The following is a 15,430-nucleotide window of genomic DNA, read 5'->3' as shown; positions in this document are numbered from 1 at the left end:
TAGCCCTGGGATTACTTTTCCTCCAGGAGTCAACCAAAAAAACAGTCCTATAGGCATGGAGTCCTGAGATTAGTCAATTGGATTCTGTTCTCCATGCTTCACCAAAGAAAAGACCTTTTGAATGGCAACAGATTAACAAAGCGCTGATTCAGCTACTGAATTTTCTCTCCGATTCTAATTTATTGAATAATTTAACAACAGTAAAGGAAATGAAAACGGTAACAAAAGCATCCATCTTCTTTGGAGGAGGTTGTTTGCCAGCAGCTTCCCAAGGCACGGAAGCTTGGCTAAGGGCCCACTTGCTCTCAACCCAGCTCGGCTCTCCCCCAGCCTCTGACACACCCCCATTCGTTAACCACTGCTGTTCTGTCGCCTGGACTTCTCTTCGCACAGTGCACGGGGTAAATGTGGCCGATGTTCAGATTGCCTCTCACATCTCTTTTCTGAACCCCTGTCCCCACCACCACCCCAGTGTGCCTCACTGAATGCTAGAAACTTGAAATCTAAAAGCTGCTTGTCCCATGGTACCTTGTATCCTGGGTTCCACAGGTGACCTAACTTCACCAAGCAGATCCCTGCACTTGAGATTTGGAGGGGGAAAGTGAACACTGAGTTGGAGGCCAGGCTTCTTGCTCTTTCGGTGGACAAGTTTGGATATGGAAATGTTAAAAACGTTTCCTTTTTGCTGTGGCTGTAGCAGAGGTCCCATGTTGGTCTTTGCCTTCCTGGGTGTCAGAAAGCAGGGTGGGGCATCCGTTTTACTGTCTCATTACTCTCTGTAATCAACCTCCAAGGTCCAGCACAATGCCTGGCATATAGTAGCAACTCAATAGATGAATACATGAAAGAAATTTGTGCTGTGATCACATTCAAAGAGTTACCTCTCTATGTAGATTTTTTTCCTCATGTATTTTATTGGTATTATTAGTATATAAGGGCATGGATTGTTACCGGTATCATAGAGGTAGGGAATTCCAGGATGCCATCATGCTGGGCCGGTGGGAAGGGGCTCCCCTCAAGTTGTGAGAGGTCCTAGGGGTGTTATTCAGAGCAGAACATTTGGGGGGGCGCTGTTTGGTTTGGAGTACACACTGGTAACCATGGATGTTTTCACTGTGCAAGACGATATGGGCCCCAAAGTGCTCTCATCCCAAGCTCTTTATAGGTAAGCTTTTGATGAATGTTGTTTTGTATTTTCATTTATTACTTAATTATAATAAAAACAAATAACATAAAATGTAGATGCAAAAATAACTCACATCCAACAGCACAAACTAACACAACACTGTAAATCAACTATACTCCAATAAAAATTAATTTTAAAAAATAACTCACATCCAGAATTCGATGAAAATAGTGTTTTATTTATGTGGTTTCAGCATCCACAGTTGTCCTACCAACTGCTGCCTATTACTCTCTCATCCCTTGTGTCTCTAAGGGAGCTCTTGTTCCAGTCACCTCTGGAAGCATTATGGTCAAACCCCACTGGTGACTGGGTGAGTATCTTGGAGCCATATTCCCAATTTTCCCTCCCATCCCCATGGCCCATTTGTGTGGCATTTCCACTGGTCTATCAGTTCAGGTTTAAGCACTTCACAGTTTAAATATCTATTATTCAATATGATTCCATCAAGTGGAAAAAGAATTTAGCTGCAAATATAATCCCCTGTACCCTGACAAGAAGTACCCTATCTCTTAGTGTCCTCATCTCCTGGGGCCTCTCCACCATTCCACAGCCTTTCTTCCCCCAGGTACCCACATCCACTTAGAAACTGCCTTGGATTTGAGGCTGAGAGTGGCCTGCTTCTCTGAGGCAGTAAGAGAGTATCAGAGAAAAACAACTTGCCATTTGGGGGCTTCCTAGCTGCTAATATTTGTTCTGACATTTGTTTGGAACTGCCAGCTAAAAGTCCTTTGGTGAAACATTAAAATATCCTGAGGCAATAAAGAATTAAAATAATCTATAAGAGTAGGGGTCTGAAAACTTTTTTCTTTTCTTTTTTTAAGGCCGTGCTGCGTGGCATGTGGGATCTTAGTTCCCCGACCGGGGATTGAACCCATGACCCCTCCAGTGGAAGGGCAGAGTCTTAACCACTGAACTGCCAGGGAAGTCCCTGAAAACTTTTTTTGTAAAGGGCCAGAGAGTAAATATTTTTAGCTTAGCAGGCCACAGACTTTGTCTCTACTCAACTCTGCTGCTGTTGAGGAAAAGCTGCCATAGACAAGACATAAGTGATGTCATAGGTTATGTCATAAATTATGTCATAAGACATAAATGGTGTGGTCAGATTTGACCCAATGGCTGTAGTTTACCAACCCCTGTACGAGAGAAATAGATCAATTCTAAGTGCATTGTGATTTTTTCAAATGTGCTCCATCTAAATGTCCTAATAGCTAATACTCAGCTTCATTTCTCCTTTTTTTTTTTTTTAATTTTTCTTCTTCTTTTTTTTTTTAACAAACCTTTGTGTTGAGGGTTGACTTTCAATAGATCTCAGCGAGGGAGCTGCTTTGCTACGTACATAACCCCGCAGCTTCATTCCTAATTCAAGTCTCATTTACTCATTTGTGAAGAACCAATAACCAAGTCTTCAGATTATTAACATTACTAATTTTTCATCAAAAGAAGTAGCTAAATGAGACTTACCAGAAAATAAATGAACTGCAAGTCCACGTTAAGTCTCACTAGATGGGTAGCCTTGGGTAAGTCACAGCACTACTCTAGACCCCCCGATTTTATCTCTAAGATTAGGCTGGTTCAATCTCGATGTCTCTCTTTTAAAAAACTCTCATTGTTTTTCACTTTTTTACTTAAAGTAATTCATGCTGATCGTAGCACATCTAGAAAACAGAGTTAAGCACAAAGAAAATAAGAATCCCCAAAACTCCACTACGAAGAGATAACAAGGGACACTGGCACATGTCCTTTCTGTTTTCCATCAATTTAGTGACTCTAGTTTTCTGTCTACCCTTTCAATCATAAAAGTGGGAGCACACTAAACAGCTTTGTGATTTCAAATTTCTACTTAATGTAACATGAACATTTTTCCTGTTTGGAAATATTTTTCTACAATATTGTATTAGCTAAAGAGTATTCTGTTACATGGATGTACCATAATTCATTTAACTAAGCCCCCCCTTTTGTTAGTTTTTTTTCCAGTTTTTTGTTTCTATAAAGTTCATTGCAACGGACGTCTTTGTAGAGAAAGCTTTGCACACCTTTGTGATATATTTCCCTAATTCTTGCAACTTTTTTAACACTTTTTCATACGTTCAGCAGTTATTCCATGTTTGACCAACAGAGGGCATTTAAGGCTTTCCTTCTCAGGGCAAGGCCATAGCCATTTCTTCAGTATATAACAACAAAAATAGTGGTTTTATTGTGAAAAATGATTCAATTTTGGATGTTCAGTAATAATCAGCAAACTCCAAAGGGAGAATCAAAGTCATTTATTTTTCTGTCTAGCCAGAATCACCGCCCCCCACCCCCCAAAAAAACCCTCAAATGATGAGCTTTGTTAGGACTTAAACCCAAAATGAATAAAAATGATCTTTTGCTCAGAATAACAAAGTGACTGCTCTGCTTTATGCAAAGGCCTAAATTCCCTGCAGAAGACTGTTGGATAGTGACAAACAATCAGGAAAGGGAACTCAATGCTGAAAATACTGACCTTGCCAGAGAAAAGCTCAGACAGCCCCCAGGATCTGTAGCTCCCTAGAAAAACAAATTTGGGCGCAACACTGAATGGAGTCCTGCCTAGACTATTACTTACCCATCACCTACTAGCCAGGTTGTCATAGGTAATACTATAGGTTTTGTTAGGTAAGCTTGAAATAATTGTTTTATGTACATTTTTCTTGATTTTCACCAAGACCATAAATTCCCAAGGGCAACAATCTACCTATACTTCTTAGCACAACAATTATACCTAGCAAATTACTAAGTACAAGTGAGGTATTTAAATAGTTGTCACTCAATGCTAATGACAAGTTTCTATTCTAGTATAAAGATGATTACTGAGAGGTAGAGTGGTGGTTAAGGGTGTAGGCTCCGGAGCCAGGTTGCCTGTACTTGTATTCTGATCCCATCACCTACTAGCTGGTCTAGAAAGCTGGTACTGCCTCCCAAGCCAATGTCTATAAAATGCAGGTAGTGACAGTACCTACCTCAGACGGTGATTGTGAGAATTAAATGAGTTTAAACATGTAAACTCAGCCACAGGATCTAGACCACGAGAAGCTGTTGATAAATGTTTCTAGAATGATTACGTGGCTAAGTGATTACTAAGATTTTTTTTTCATTTAAAAATTCTATGATTCTTCATGGAGGATGCTCTCTCCAGCCTCCTCCTGCAGCCACTGAGGACGCCGGCCTCTCCCTGGCTCCACGGGCTCACCCGCTGGCTGCAGCCATGGCTGTGCTGGCCCTGGGCAGCTCTCTGATCTTCACAGGCAACACATCTACCCTGGTCCCTTACCCAGCTATCAATTTTAATTAATTAATTAATTTATTTTTTAATATATATTTATTTATTTATATTTATTTTTGGCTGCGTTGGGTCTTTGTTTCTGTGCGAGGGCTTTCTCCAGTTGCGCCGAGCGGGGGCCACTCTTCATCGCGGTGCGCGTGCCTCTCACTATCGCGGCCTCTCTTGTTGTGGAGCACAGGCTCCAGACGCCCAGGCTCAGTAGTTGTGGCACACGGGCCCAGCTGCTCCGCGGCATGTGGGATCCTCCCAGACCAGGACCGGAACCCGTGTCCCCTGCACTGGCAGGCAGATTCTCAACCACTGCACCACCAGGGAAGCCCTATTTAATTTTTAAAAAATATTTATTTATTTAATTTTTGGCTGCGTCGGGTCTTAATTGCGGCACTTGGGATCTGCGGTGCGTGGGCCCTTCCTTGCAGCGCGTGGGCTCCAGACTGTGCGGGCTCAGTAGTTGCAGCACACGGGCTCAGTAGTTGCGGCACGCGGGCTCAGTAGTTGTGGCGCGCGGGCTTAGTTGCCCCGCGGCATGTGGGATCTTAGTTCCCCAACCAGGGATTGAACCCACGTCCCCTGCATTGGAAGGCGGATTCTTAACCACTGGGCCACCAGGGAAGTCCCCCAGTTACCAATTTTTAAATTTTACTCCAGGTATCTTTCATTTGTCTGACAGGAATTCCATTTGATTCCATCAAATCACAATATCTCACAAATACAGTCATCTTCCTACAGGTGTTTTAAGATGTCACATGGAACATAAATGCTTTGCTTCGCAGGGCTCAAGAGAAATGTGCTCAGACCAGACAGAAGGCTTTGTGAAGGAGGGAATGTCAACAGGGAGGGAGATATCACAGCATCTGCTTCTCCGGGCCAGTTGTGCAGTGGTTTCTTCTTTCCTGAGTCAGCCGTTTTTGTGCGGTGGTTCTCTGCCCTCTTCCTATTCCAGTACATTCCCACTCATGACAGTGGAGTCTCCAGGGGTGGGCAGGCGTAGGGAATAAAAATCCTTATGTTCACCTAGGGGTGAGTATTGGAGTCAGGCTGGGTTATAGTTTAGAAATGTCCTCGCCTCCCATTCTGATAGGCTCTAGAGGGATATGTGACCTCCTCCCTACAATGCTGGTAACATAAGACTAACACAGGAAATAAGCAAAAAACCAAAACCAAAAACAAATTATGTTATGCTGAAGCTGATTTTATTGCTATCTGGAGGCTGGAGCAGTAACTAGAGCAGTAACAAGAAATGGGACTTAAGACAGCTGAGCCCTTAACAGGGCTGGGATTTCCCAGGGAGAGGGGAGAGGGTTTAGGTTTCTGGGCATCTGGAAGAAGCAGAAAGCAGAGTGTAAGGAGACAGGGAAGAGGTGTACTGTTCACAAGGGGGTGGTAAGGCCACACTGCAGAGACAGAACAGTTTAGATGTAATGTGTGAGGCATCAGAGAATCAAAGAAGGTTTTTGAACAAAAGAGTGACTTAAGACACAGTGCTAAACAAAGGATTGATGTGGCAGCAGTATTCATTTTCAGTTGAAGGGGACATGGCTAGGGGCGTGGAGCGGAAAGAAGGATACTAGAGTCAGGCTTAGATACCAGGTCACCACTGTGGCACTAGCTGAGGGGCCTTGTGTACGTGACTTGACCTGGCTGAGCCTCTGTTTCTTCATCTGAAAATGATATGTTAGAAGTTTCCGTCTGGGAGGATTAATCATTTACTAAATATTTTACTAGGTTCTTACAATGTGCCAGACACTCTGCTAGGTGTCAGGGGTACAAAAAAGGACAAGAAAAGACATAGTCTCTGTCTTCCAGGGACTTTCCATCTAGTATAAGAGATAGACAATTTAAGAAGTCAAGAAACATTAAAAACCGCAAAGTGTGATAAGGTGATATTGTGAATAAGGTAGGCAGGAAGGGGATCAGGGAAAGTCTTTCTGAGGAATTAGAATTTATGGAGACCAGAGAATTGAGAAGGAAATAGAAGAACAGGAGTCTGAGACAAAAGGATGGTAGCAGGTCTCTCTGAAATAAATTATAGCAAAAACCTCACTAAGAAATTATGATGTATAGAGGGGAATATCTAAAATACAGCAACTGAAGAAACTGTGGTTTATCAGATCATTATCTGATAGGTCTTATTGCTTCTCAGAAATCACAGTAATGAAAACATGTAAACTACCAGTGCTTCACATTTAAAGCTTTTATTTTGAAAAATAAAATACAAAAGTCATCAAGTTGTAAATGTATGTGGTAATTCCTCAACTTCTCAGAAACAATACAATGAATTATTTAAATAATTAAGATATTTAATATTATCCACATCAATACATTTAAACAGGTACAAGTGTTCTACAAAACATTAGAACATGTACAGACAACCTATTCCAAGATGAAACTGCCCAATTTTGCTGACAGAATCCCATCTTTAAACCCTCCCCTTGAAAACAAAGTTTGTAATTTCGTAAGAAAAGATGAGGACCAGAGCAGTTTTAAGAGAAAGCACACATCCTCTCTGGGCTCCTTCTCCACAGGGCCGTGCCCGTAATCAGGATCAAGAGCACTGTACTCGGGAAGAAGCAGGTCACTCAGGAGGGTCTGAATGTGTGCTGACATCCCACCCTCTCAGTGGGAGGAGACTGGCAAATGAGAAGGAGATTCGGGCCATGGTACATATACTCCACTGATCTCAGCAGGGGACAGCCAGTCCTAGAAACAGCCAGTCCTAGAAACTTCTCTGCTGCTGAAAAGGCAGCAGTCTTCCCTAGGGCAAACAAACAGAATGTGTTACAGGTATGCAGTCAGTTTGTTCTCCCCTGCACGACACCGCCTCCTTTCCAGCTGTGGGCCTGGCACAAGCCAGGTAGACAGGTAGGGGGATGGACCATTATGAGAACAGCTGCCTCAGAAGGACTACCAGAGAGGCACACTCTCCCTCAGTCTGGGATGCTTTTAGATGCCTGCCAGTAGCTTCGATGTGCACCACAAAAGGATGGCAGCCAAAGCAAGGGCTGTTCCTGCCCTTTCTTTCTTTTCTTTTTTTTTTAATATTTATTTATTTATTTATTATTAATTAATTAATTAATTAATTAATTAATTAATTAATTTTGGCTGTGTTGGGTCTTCGTTTCTGTGCGAGGGCTTTCTCTAGTTGCGGCAAGTGAGGACCACTCTTCATCGCGGTGCGCGGGCCTCTCACTATCGCGGCCTCTCTTGTTGCGGAGCACAGGCTCCAGACGTGCAGGCTCAGTAATTGTGGCTCGCAGGCATAGTTGCTCCGCGGCATGTGGGATCTTCCCAGACCAGGGCTCGAACCCGTGTCCCCTGCATTGGCAGGCAGATTCTCAACCACTGCGCCACCAGGGAAGCCTGCCCATTTCTAAATGACTGCAACTGTCATCTGCAATTGAAGCTACTGCAGGGGCACTGACAGGGACATCAAATGTCCAGGGGTCGAACATGCTGACTCAGTATGAAAAAGTGGATACTGAGATTCTTTAAAGGAAGCTTTAGGAAACACAGTGACTGTCGTTCATATGCCAAAGGGATCCAAAAGACAAGAGAAAGACTACGATTTGTCTTGAGACGCTTTGATGTCTTCCTAGCTTCTCCCGAGTCCTTCTCTCATTGCACGTGGGCACCTTCAAGCCTCACAAGCAAACAAGGATGAAATGCTGCTGTGGAGGCCACTCAAGGCTGGAGTCAACTGACACTGCATTCTGTCTTGTAAAACAGCTGGTCAGTAATGAATCCCTGTATGCATGTTTCCAGGAGGGAATTTATCTACACTTTTGAAAGTATTTTTGAATAAACAAAATTATCCAAGGCCTGATAACGGCTGTTATACCTGTATGCCCATCGAGGTGAAGTCTACATTTAGCATTTGCTTCTTAGCAAAAAAGGCAATCATAATTCCTAAAACCTATGAATATTATTAACTTACTGCCATCCGTGATTTTGACATGGCATAGCAGCGTTCATATGCTTTTTCTATCTATAATCTATTAGCACACAGCAAGTCATAAAAACCTCTTATTCAAATCATATTATTCAATCTCAATTTTCTCAACAGCAGAAGAGGAATAATATCACCTACTTGCCAGAGTGGTTTGAAACTTGAATGAAATCATTCATATATATATATATATATATATATATATATGAATAATATATATATTTATTATAGATATCATATAATATATCCTGTATCATTTATATACTATATATATATATGATGCTTGGTATTTTACACCTGGTATGGAGTACACACTCAATACATGGTTAATATATAAAATAAAAATAAAACAGCAAACAAAACTATAAGAAAAAAACAGATTTTATTTTTTACTTTTTTATAATAGGTTTTCTTTTTACATTTTATTTTAGTATTTTATTTTATTTTACTTTATTTATTTTTTTTCCCACACTGCACGGCTGCAGAACCTTACTTCCCCGACCAGGGATCGAACCCTGCCCCCTGCAGTGGAAGCATGGAGCCCTAACCCCTTGGCTGCTAGGGAATTCCCAGGAAAAATCATATTTTAAAGAAAGCTTTTCAAGTTCCAAATGATCTAAGGCATAACCAAAATATTCAGAGCAAAACAGAATCTTAAGAAAGTGTGGGATAGGGGTGTGAGGTCTGAGCAGCCATGTCAGGAGGTCTAGGTTCAGAAACCAGCCTTGTCACTAATTGGCTGGTATCCCTGGACATGCACCTGATGATTACTCAGATAGAAAGGGCCAATAAGTCCTGCTCCACACTGTAGCCTTTAACTACAACGAGACAACATAGGTTACAAACATTAAGACATCATAATGCATTAACATCAGCAAGGTTGAAAAACCAACCAGGCAACTCCCGAAAATATTAGCGCAAAAACATCTGCACATCCAGCACACAGAGGAAGCAGTACAGGGTGGTGAAAGAATCCCTGGCTGGATGTCAGGAGACGGTGCTCTTTAGCCTTGGGTTTTTCCGACCTATGATGTGACCTTGACAAATCCTCTCTCTAGGATCAGTTTCCTTATCAGTAAACAGGTGGTTGAGGTTGATGGTCTTCAGGTTTCTTTCAGCTAAAATATTTTATCATTTTAAACCCCTCCTCATACTGAAAATAATAACTAACACTGTTTGAGTGCTTACTATGTGCCAGGCTTCTGGCAGACGTTATCATGGTTAATTCTACCACTCTCTTATTAACATTGTCCTCATTTTACAGATGTAGAAACTAAGACACAGAGAAGTTAAGTAACTAGCTCAATGCCACACATAGCCGAGATTCCAAAGCAGGTGAACTAACCCCAGGGCTGTGCCCTCCACCTGCCACGCTGCCTCCTGAGAGCCTAAGCAGTGAAACCCAAAGACCCAGCAATGTTCCCAACCTCACCTCAAGTATGCAAGAGGTTCCTGGCTCTGCTATTCCACTTGCTCAGTCTGTGGAAGGAAGCAAAAGATGTTTTAACGTTGGTTAGCATGAGAAGTGACTGCTCTCATCAAAATATCAGGTGTAGCTTGCAGGCTGTGATCAGAGACTTTCTAATGAATTCCATCTGCTACTGTTGTATAATAAAGAAGATGACTGGTCTTTGGCTCTCGTTCCTGGTAGGGAGACTCTAAATCCTTGGAATTTTCCAGGTAACAGGAGTGTCTTTATTATTCATGAGCCCCTTAGATCATACCTGAGTTTCTGCTAAGAGATGAGATGACTCAGGATGGGGGCTGGTCACCAGGAAGACCAACCTGTGATTTGAGGGTTGGGGCTCTGAGTCAGCCCAGCTTCTGGGAAGGGGACGATGACTGGGGATTGAGTCCAATTCCATGCCAATGAGTCAATCAATCATGCCTATGTACTTAGACTTCAGTAAAAACTCTGGATGCCGAAGTTCAGTGGAGCGCCCTGGTTGGTGAACACGCTGATGTGTTCTGAGAAGTACACTGATTCCACAGGGAATGGGCACAGAAACTCTGAGTCTGAGACTCTCCCAGACCTTGTCCTATGTGTCTCTTCATTTGGCTGGTCTTGAATTGTTTCCTTTATAATAAAACTATCTTTTTTTTTTTGGCCACACCGTGTGGCTTGCGGGATCTTAGTTTCCCCACCAGGGATCGAATCCGGGCCCCCGGCAGTGGAAGTGCAGAGTCCTAACCACTGGACGCCAGGGAATTCCCAAGACTATAATCTTAAATATAGCACTTTCCTGAGTTCTGTCAGAATTCTAGCTAAATGTAATCCTGAGAGTTCTGTGGGCTTCAGTTTTCTCATGTATTAGACATTAAATCAAAGCCTTTTATAGGCTTTTTTCTAGTATGTGTGTGATACATTAAATGAAACTAACCAGAACGGGGCTTGAAGTGCCTATATTAAGTCTTTTGCCCAATTTTTTGTTACCTTTTCCTTATTTATTTGTAGGAATTCTCTATACTGATGAATCTTTTGTTTCAAAAATTTCCCCCCCTTAAGGTATCCTTTTTTACTGTCTTTATGATGCTTTCTAATAAGTAAACGTTCTCAATTTTAATGTAGTCCAAATTTCCATTTTAAAATTAATGATCCATAAAAAGAAACAAAATTGAGTTATTTGTAGTGAGGTGGATGGACCTAGAGTCTGTCATACAGAGTGAAGTAAGTCAGAAAGAGAAAAACAAATACCATATGCTAACACATATATATGGAATCTAAAAAAAAAAATGGTTTTGAAGAACCTAGGGGCAGGACAGGAATAATGATGCAGATGTAGAGAATGGACTTGAGGACACAGGGAGGGGGAAGGGTAAGCTGGGACAAAGTGAGAGAGTGGTATGGACTAATATATACACTACCAAATGTAAAATAGATAGCTAGTGGGAAGCAGCCGCATAACACAGGGAGATTAGCTCGGTGCTTTGTGACCACCTAGAGGGGTGGGATAGGGAGGGTGGAGACGCAACAGGGAGGAGATATGGGGATATATGTATATGTACAGCTGATTCACTTTGTTATAAAGCAGAAACTAACACACCACTGTAAAGCAATTATACTCCAATAAAGATGTTTAAATAAATTAATTAATTAAATTAAGTTAATGATCAGTATTTTTTATAACTCACTTAAGAAATCCCTCCCTCTTAAGGTCATGAAGATATTCTCCTTTATTGCCTCCTAGAAACTTTATTATTTTGCCTTTCACATTTAGGCCTATAATCAACCTGGAAATGATTTTTATGTATGCTGTGAAGCAGGGGTGTCCCTTTAGTTTTAGTCTCAAATTCCCTTTCTTGACTCCTTCAGACTTACTATGCAAAACGGCCTTTGGATTTGACATTTCTTCAAGACTCTGCCTCTTGGATTATTCTCTGGCTCCAGTTACCATAGCCTGTAAGTGAGTGACAACTTGTTCACGAATCCATCCAGGTTTCTGGCACATCTTGCCCAGCCAAGGCTCAGGGCCCCTGTGCCCCTTTGTCTGCAAAAGTTGATCAGAGTCTTTTGGATAGATAAGGAGTTCCTTTGAGAAGATCTTTTTTTTTTCTCTGACTCTTGAGGCCTTATTTCAATTTCTCACACATAAAAGTAATTCAGTAGACATTTGTTGAATAAATGAATGAATGGATGGATTAAAATTAAATATATGTTAATAAGCATATACCATGAAAGTAGTTTAAAATACTCAAGTAATATGTATCAGTTATTGATGGTTGTTATGAGACAAGGATCTGAGAAGACAGAGCCTTCAATCCTGGTGTGAGACACAGCTGCTCTTACAGAGAAGCCCATGTATTCTAGGCTTGCTTTAGGCAACACGACTTCACACAATCTGCGAGGTTCCCCTCAACAACCCAGATCTGGAACACTTTTAGAAACTGAGTTCAGTGCTGGGTCTTCATTTCCTATTAACAAGCGAATCACTGATAGCAGCAGCCTGGAGGCAACATGTATTATCACCATGCTGGATAGGGAAGTCTTCTGCTGGACTCAGGCTGTAGTCATTGATTTCTTCCCACTACTACATAGGAATGGCAGGTGATGCGCTCACGCAGGACACTCTGGGCTACTCTAGGCCTGTCGGCCATAACATCACCTATTTCTCTTCAACTCAAGAAACAATATTGGAATCCAAGCAAGTGACAGTGTGACATTACAAGGAGAACTCTGGATCTGTTTGAATTAATTTTTTAAAAAGTAGAAGTTATAAACTTCAAACTCATACCATCCATTACCAACTTGGGGGACTTAGCAGTTGAGGGCCAATGGCTGTGTGTATAATGTATTCACAAGTCTTCTAGGCTCCAAATGAGAAAAATGAAAAGGCCATGGATGTACATGTAATAAGAACAAAGGGTAGCTGTACATTTTTATTTCAAGTTAGGTCTCAGAAGCCTGGAGCAGATTCACCAAGGCAGGCTCCTTATATGTGGAATACTGTGTGGCTTGTGAGCGACCTCAAGCAATCAGATTTTAGTTATCAATAAAGTATTTCCCTACTTTTGGAAGACACTGAGCCCTCTGAAATTCAGACTGTGTTAAATTGTTAAATTTAACAAATCTGCTTAACACAGATTGTTAAAACCAACAATTACCAGAAGCCAGTCTTTCTGTCTTTTTTTTTGTTTTTTAACATCTTTTTTGGAGTATAATTGCTTTACAATGGTGTGTTAGTTTCTGCTTTATAACAAAGTGAATCAGCTATACATATACATATATCCTCACATATCCTCCCTCTGGCGTCTCCCTCCCACCCTCCCTATCCCACCCCTCTAGGTGGTCACAAAGCACTGAGCTGATCTCCCTGCAGAAGCCAGTCTTTCTACCACCAGCACATAGCATTATCTCTTTGAAAAGATTACTTCAATGCAAGAGCCAATCTATTATTGTGTATCAAGAGGAGGAAGCAGACACAGTACCTGAGGTTTTCCTTTAAGAAATTCAGGTAGCTGAAATTCTCCTTTATAGACCTGGAAAAACAAAGCCAAGTATGAGTTTACGGAAACAGGTACTGTCATCATCACTTTGGGATGCTTGCAAGGACTGATAGTGGATGGGTTCACTGCTTCATTCTTGGCAAGTTGTTTTTTTTTTTTTTTAAATTATAGGGACAGGAGATGGATCACTAGGGGTGAGAGGAGGGTGTTTAAATTTATTTATTTATTTATTTTTGGCTGCGTTGGGTCTTCGTTGCTGTGCGCAAGCTTTCTCTAGTTGTGGCAAGCGGGGGCCACTCTTCATCGCGGCGCGTGGGCCTCCCACTATCGCGGCCTCTCTTGTTGCGGAGCACAGGCTCCAGACGCGCAGGCTCAGTAACTGTGGCTCACGGGCCCAGGTGCTCCGCAGCATATGGGATCTTCCCAGACCAGGGCTCGAACCCGTGTCCCCTGCATTGGCAGGCAGATTCTCAACCACTGCGCCACCAGGGAAGCCCCTTGTCAAGTTTTAGAACGGGAGGGAAGCCCGTCAGTTCAGAAGCAGCCTGAGTTGAGGACTGAGTGAAATCCCTATTCACTCTGACCCCACCTGCTCTACTGTTGCCTGGGTGCTCCCAAATTGTGGGCTGGCTGGGAGAGGGCGTAGAGTCTCTGAAGAAGAAAGAAAAGCATCCTAACATTCCAAGTTCCAATCATTTTAGCTGAGAGAGAAAGCAAGCCCTAGGCCTTCTCTCTCCAGCAACCAACACAGAATTCACATAATTTAGGAATAGGCTCCTCCTGATTTCCTTCTGACATCTCCAACCTTACAACTCTGGATTTAATTCAGCTTTACTTTTCTTAATGTACCCAATATTCCCATAATAATTTGAATATTAGGTGGTTCTTAAAATGATACATACTTTTAACCTTGTAAAATCTTATAATCAAAAACTTACTCTTTTCAACATATAAAATTATGTTTCTAATAGCAGCAATAATTAGGAAATAGTTTTTAAAAAGATGTGTAAGATCTTTACATAGAAAACTATAAAATATTATTGAGAGAAATTAAAAACCAAATAAATAGAGAGACATACCACTTTCAGGGATTGTAACATTCAACATAGTAAAGCTGTCCATTCTCCTCAAAGGATTTCCAATAAAAATTCTAGCATGCTTTTTGGGGTAGGGGTAGGGGTAGGGGTAATTTCAAGCTGACTGTAAAAGTTTTATGGAAATGCATAGGGCCAAGAATAATCAAGATAATCTTAAAAAGAACAAAGTGGAAGGACTTATTCTATCATAATAGAATATTATACAGCTATACATACAAAAAACGCAGCTATAATCAAGACGGTAAGGTTTTGGCACGAAGATAGACAAATATATTAATGAAACAAAATGAAGAGTCCAGAAACAGACCCCCATTTAGAGATAACTCGTTTATGACAAAGGTGGCACTGCAGAGCAGTACAGTTAGAACAAATAAATAAATGTGTTTATGTATATAATGATATACCATACTGCAATTTAAAAAATGAACTACTACTAAACCAACAATGTAGATGAATCCCAACACATAATGATGAGGAGAAACAAGCCAGATCTCAAAAAATAATATACGATTGACACATGTCTCCATTTAAAACTTTTAAAGCTCAAAAATAGGCAAAGCAACTCTGATGTTAGAAATTGGGATACTGTTTACTCTGGGGAGGAGCAGGGTGGTAGTGATTGGGAGGGGGATGAGAGAGGCTTCAGGGTGCTGGTAATTTTCTGTCTTGATATGGGTAGCGATTATAAAGATGTGTTCACTTTGTGATCATTTATTGAGCTATGACTTGGATACTTTTCTCTATGTATGTTATACTTCAATAACAAAACTGAACAAATTAAGCCAGTAGCTTAGGAATTTACTACACTCGCTCTGTCTTGCTCTCTCTTTCACACACACATACACACACACTTTAAGTGCAAAGATATTTGTTTCAACACTGTCAACAACAGAAAAAAACTGGGAACTATTCATGTCAATCAAGAGTGAAGAAGGTCTCCATCAACTGCTGGA

General features: G+C 41.4%; 1 protein-coding gene across 5 annotated transcripts in view; it reads right to left on the bottom strand.

Moving 5' to 3' along the window:
• Positions 1 to 6,669: 6,669 nt before the first annotated feature.
• Positions 6,670 to 15,430, bottom strand: part of TPST1 (tyrosylprotein sulfotransferase 1) — a 121,872-nt gene continuing 113,111 nt past the window's right edge. The window contains exons 4-6 of one of the 5 annotated variants that reach the window (XM_082358625.1): positions 13,363 to 13,413; positions 9,869 to 9,915; positions 6,670 to 7,245 (exon numbers count right to left, since the gene is read on the bottom strand). In XM_082358625.1, coding sequence (XP_082214751.1) covers positions 9,898 to 9,915; positions 13,363 to 13,413 — 69 coding nt within the window. In that variant the 3' untranslated portion in view covers positions 6,670 to 7,245; positions 9,869 to 9,897. Of the gene's footprint in view, positions 7,246 to 8,799; positions 9,555 to 9,868; positions 9,916 to 13,362; positions 13,414 to 15,430 lie in introns of those variants that run through there. The other 4 variants (XM_082358626.1, XM_082358627.1, XM_082358628.1 and 1 more) reach the window with 4 other exon arrangements.

This window comes from Balaenoptera borealis, assembly GCF_965194805.1.
Source record: "Balaenoptera borealis genome assembly, chromosome: 16".
NCBI classification, from domain to species: domain Eukaryota; kingdom Metazoa; phylum Chordata; class Mammalia; order Artiodactyla; family Balaenopteridae; genus Balaenoptera; species Balaenoptera borealis.
This window is presented reverse-complemented; position numbering and strand designations above follow the sequence as displayed.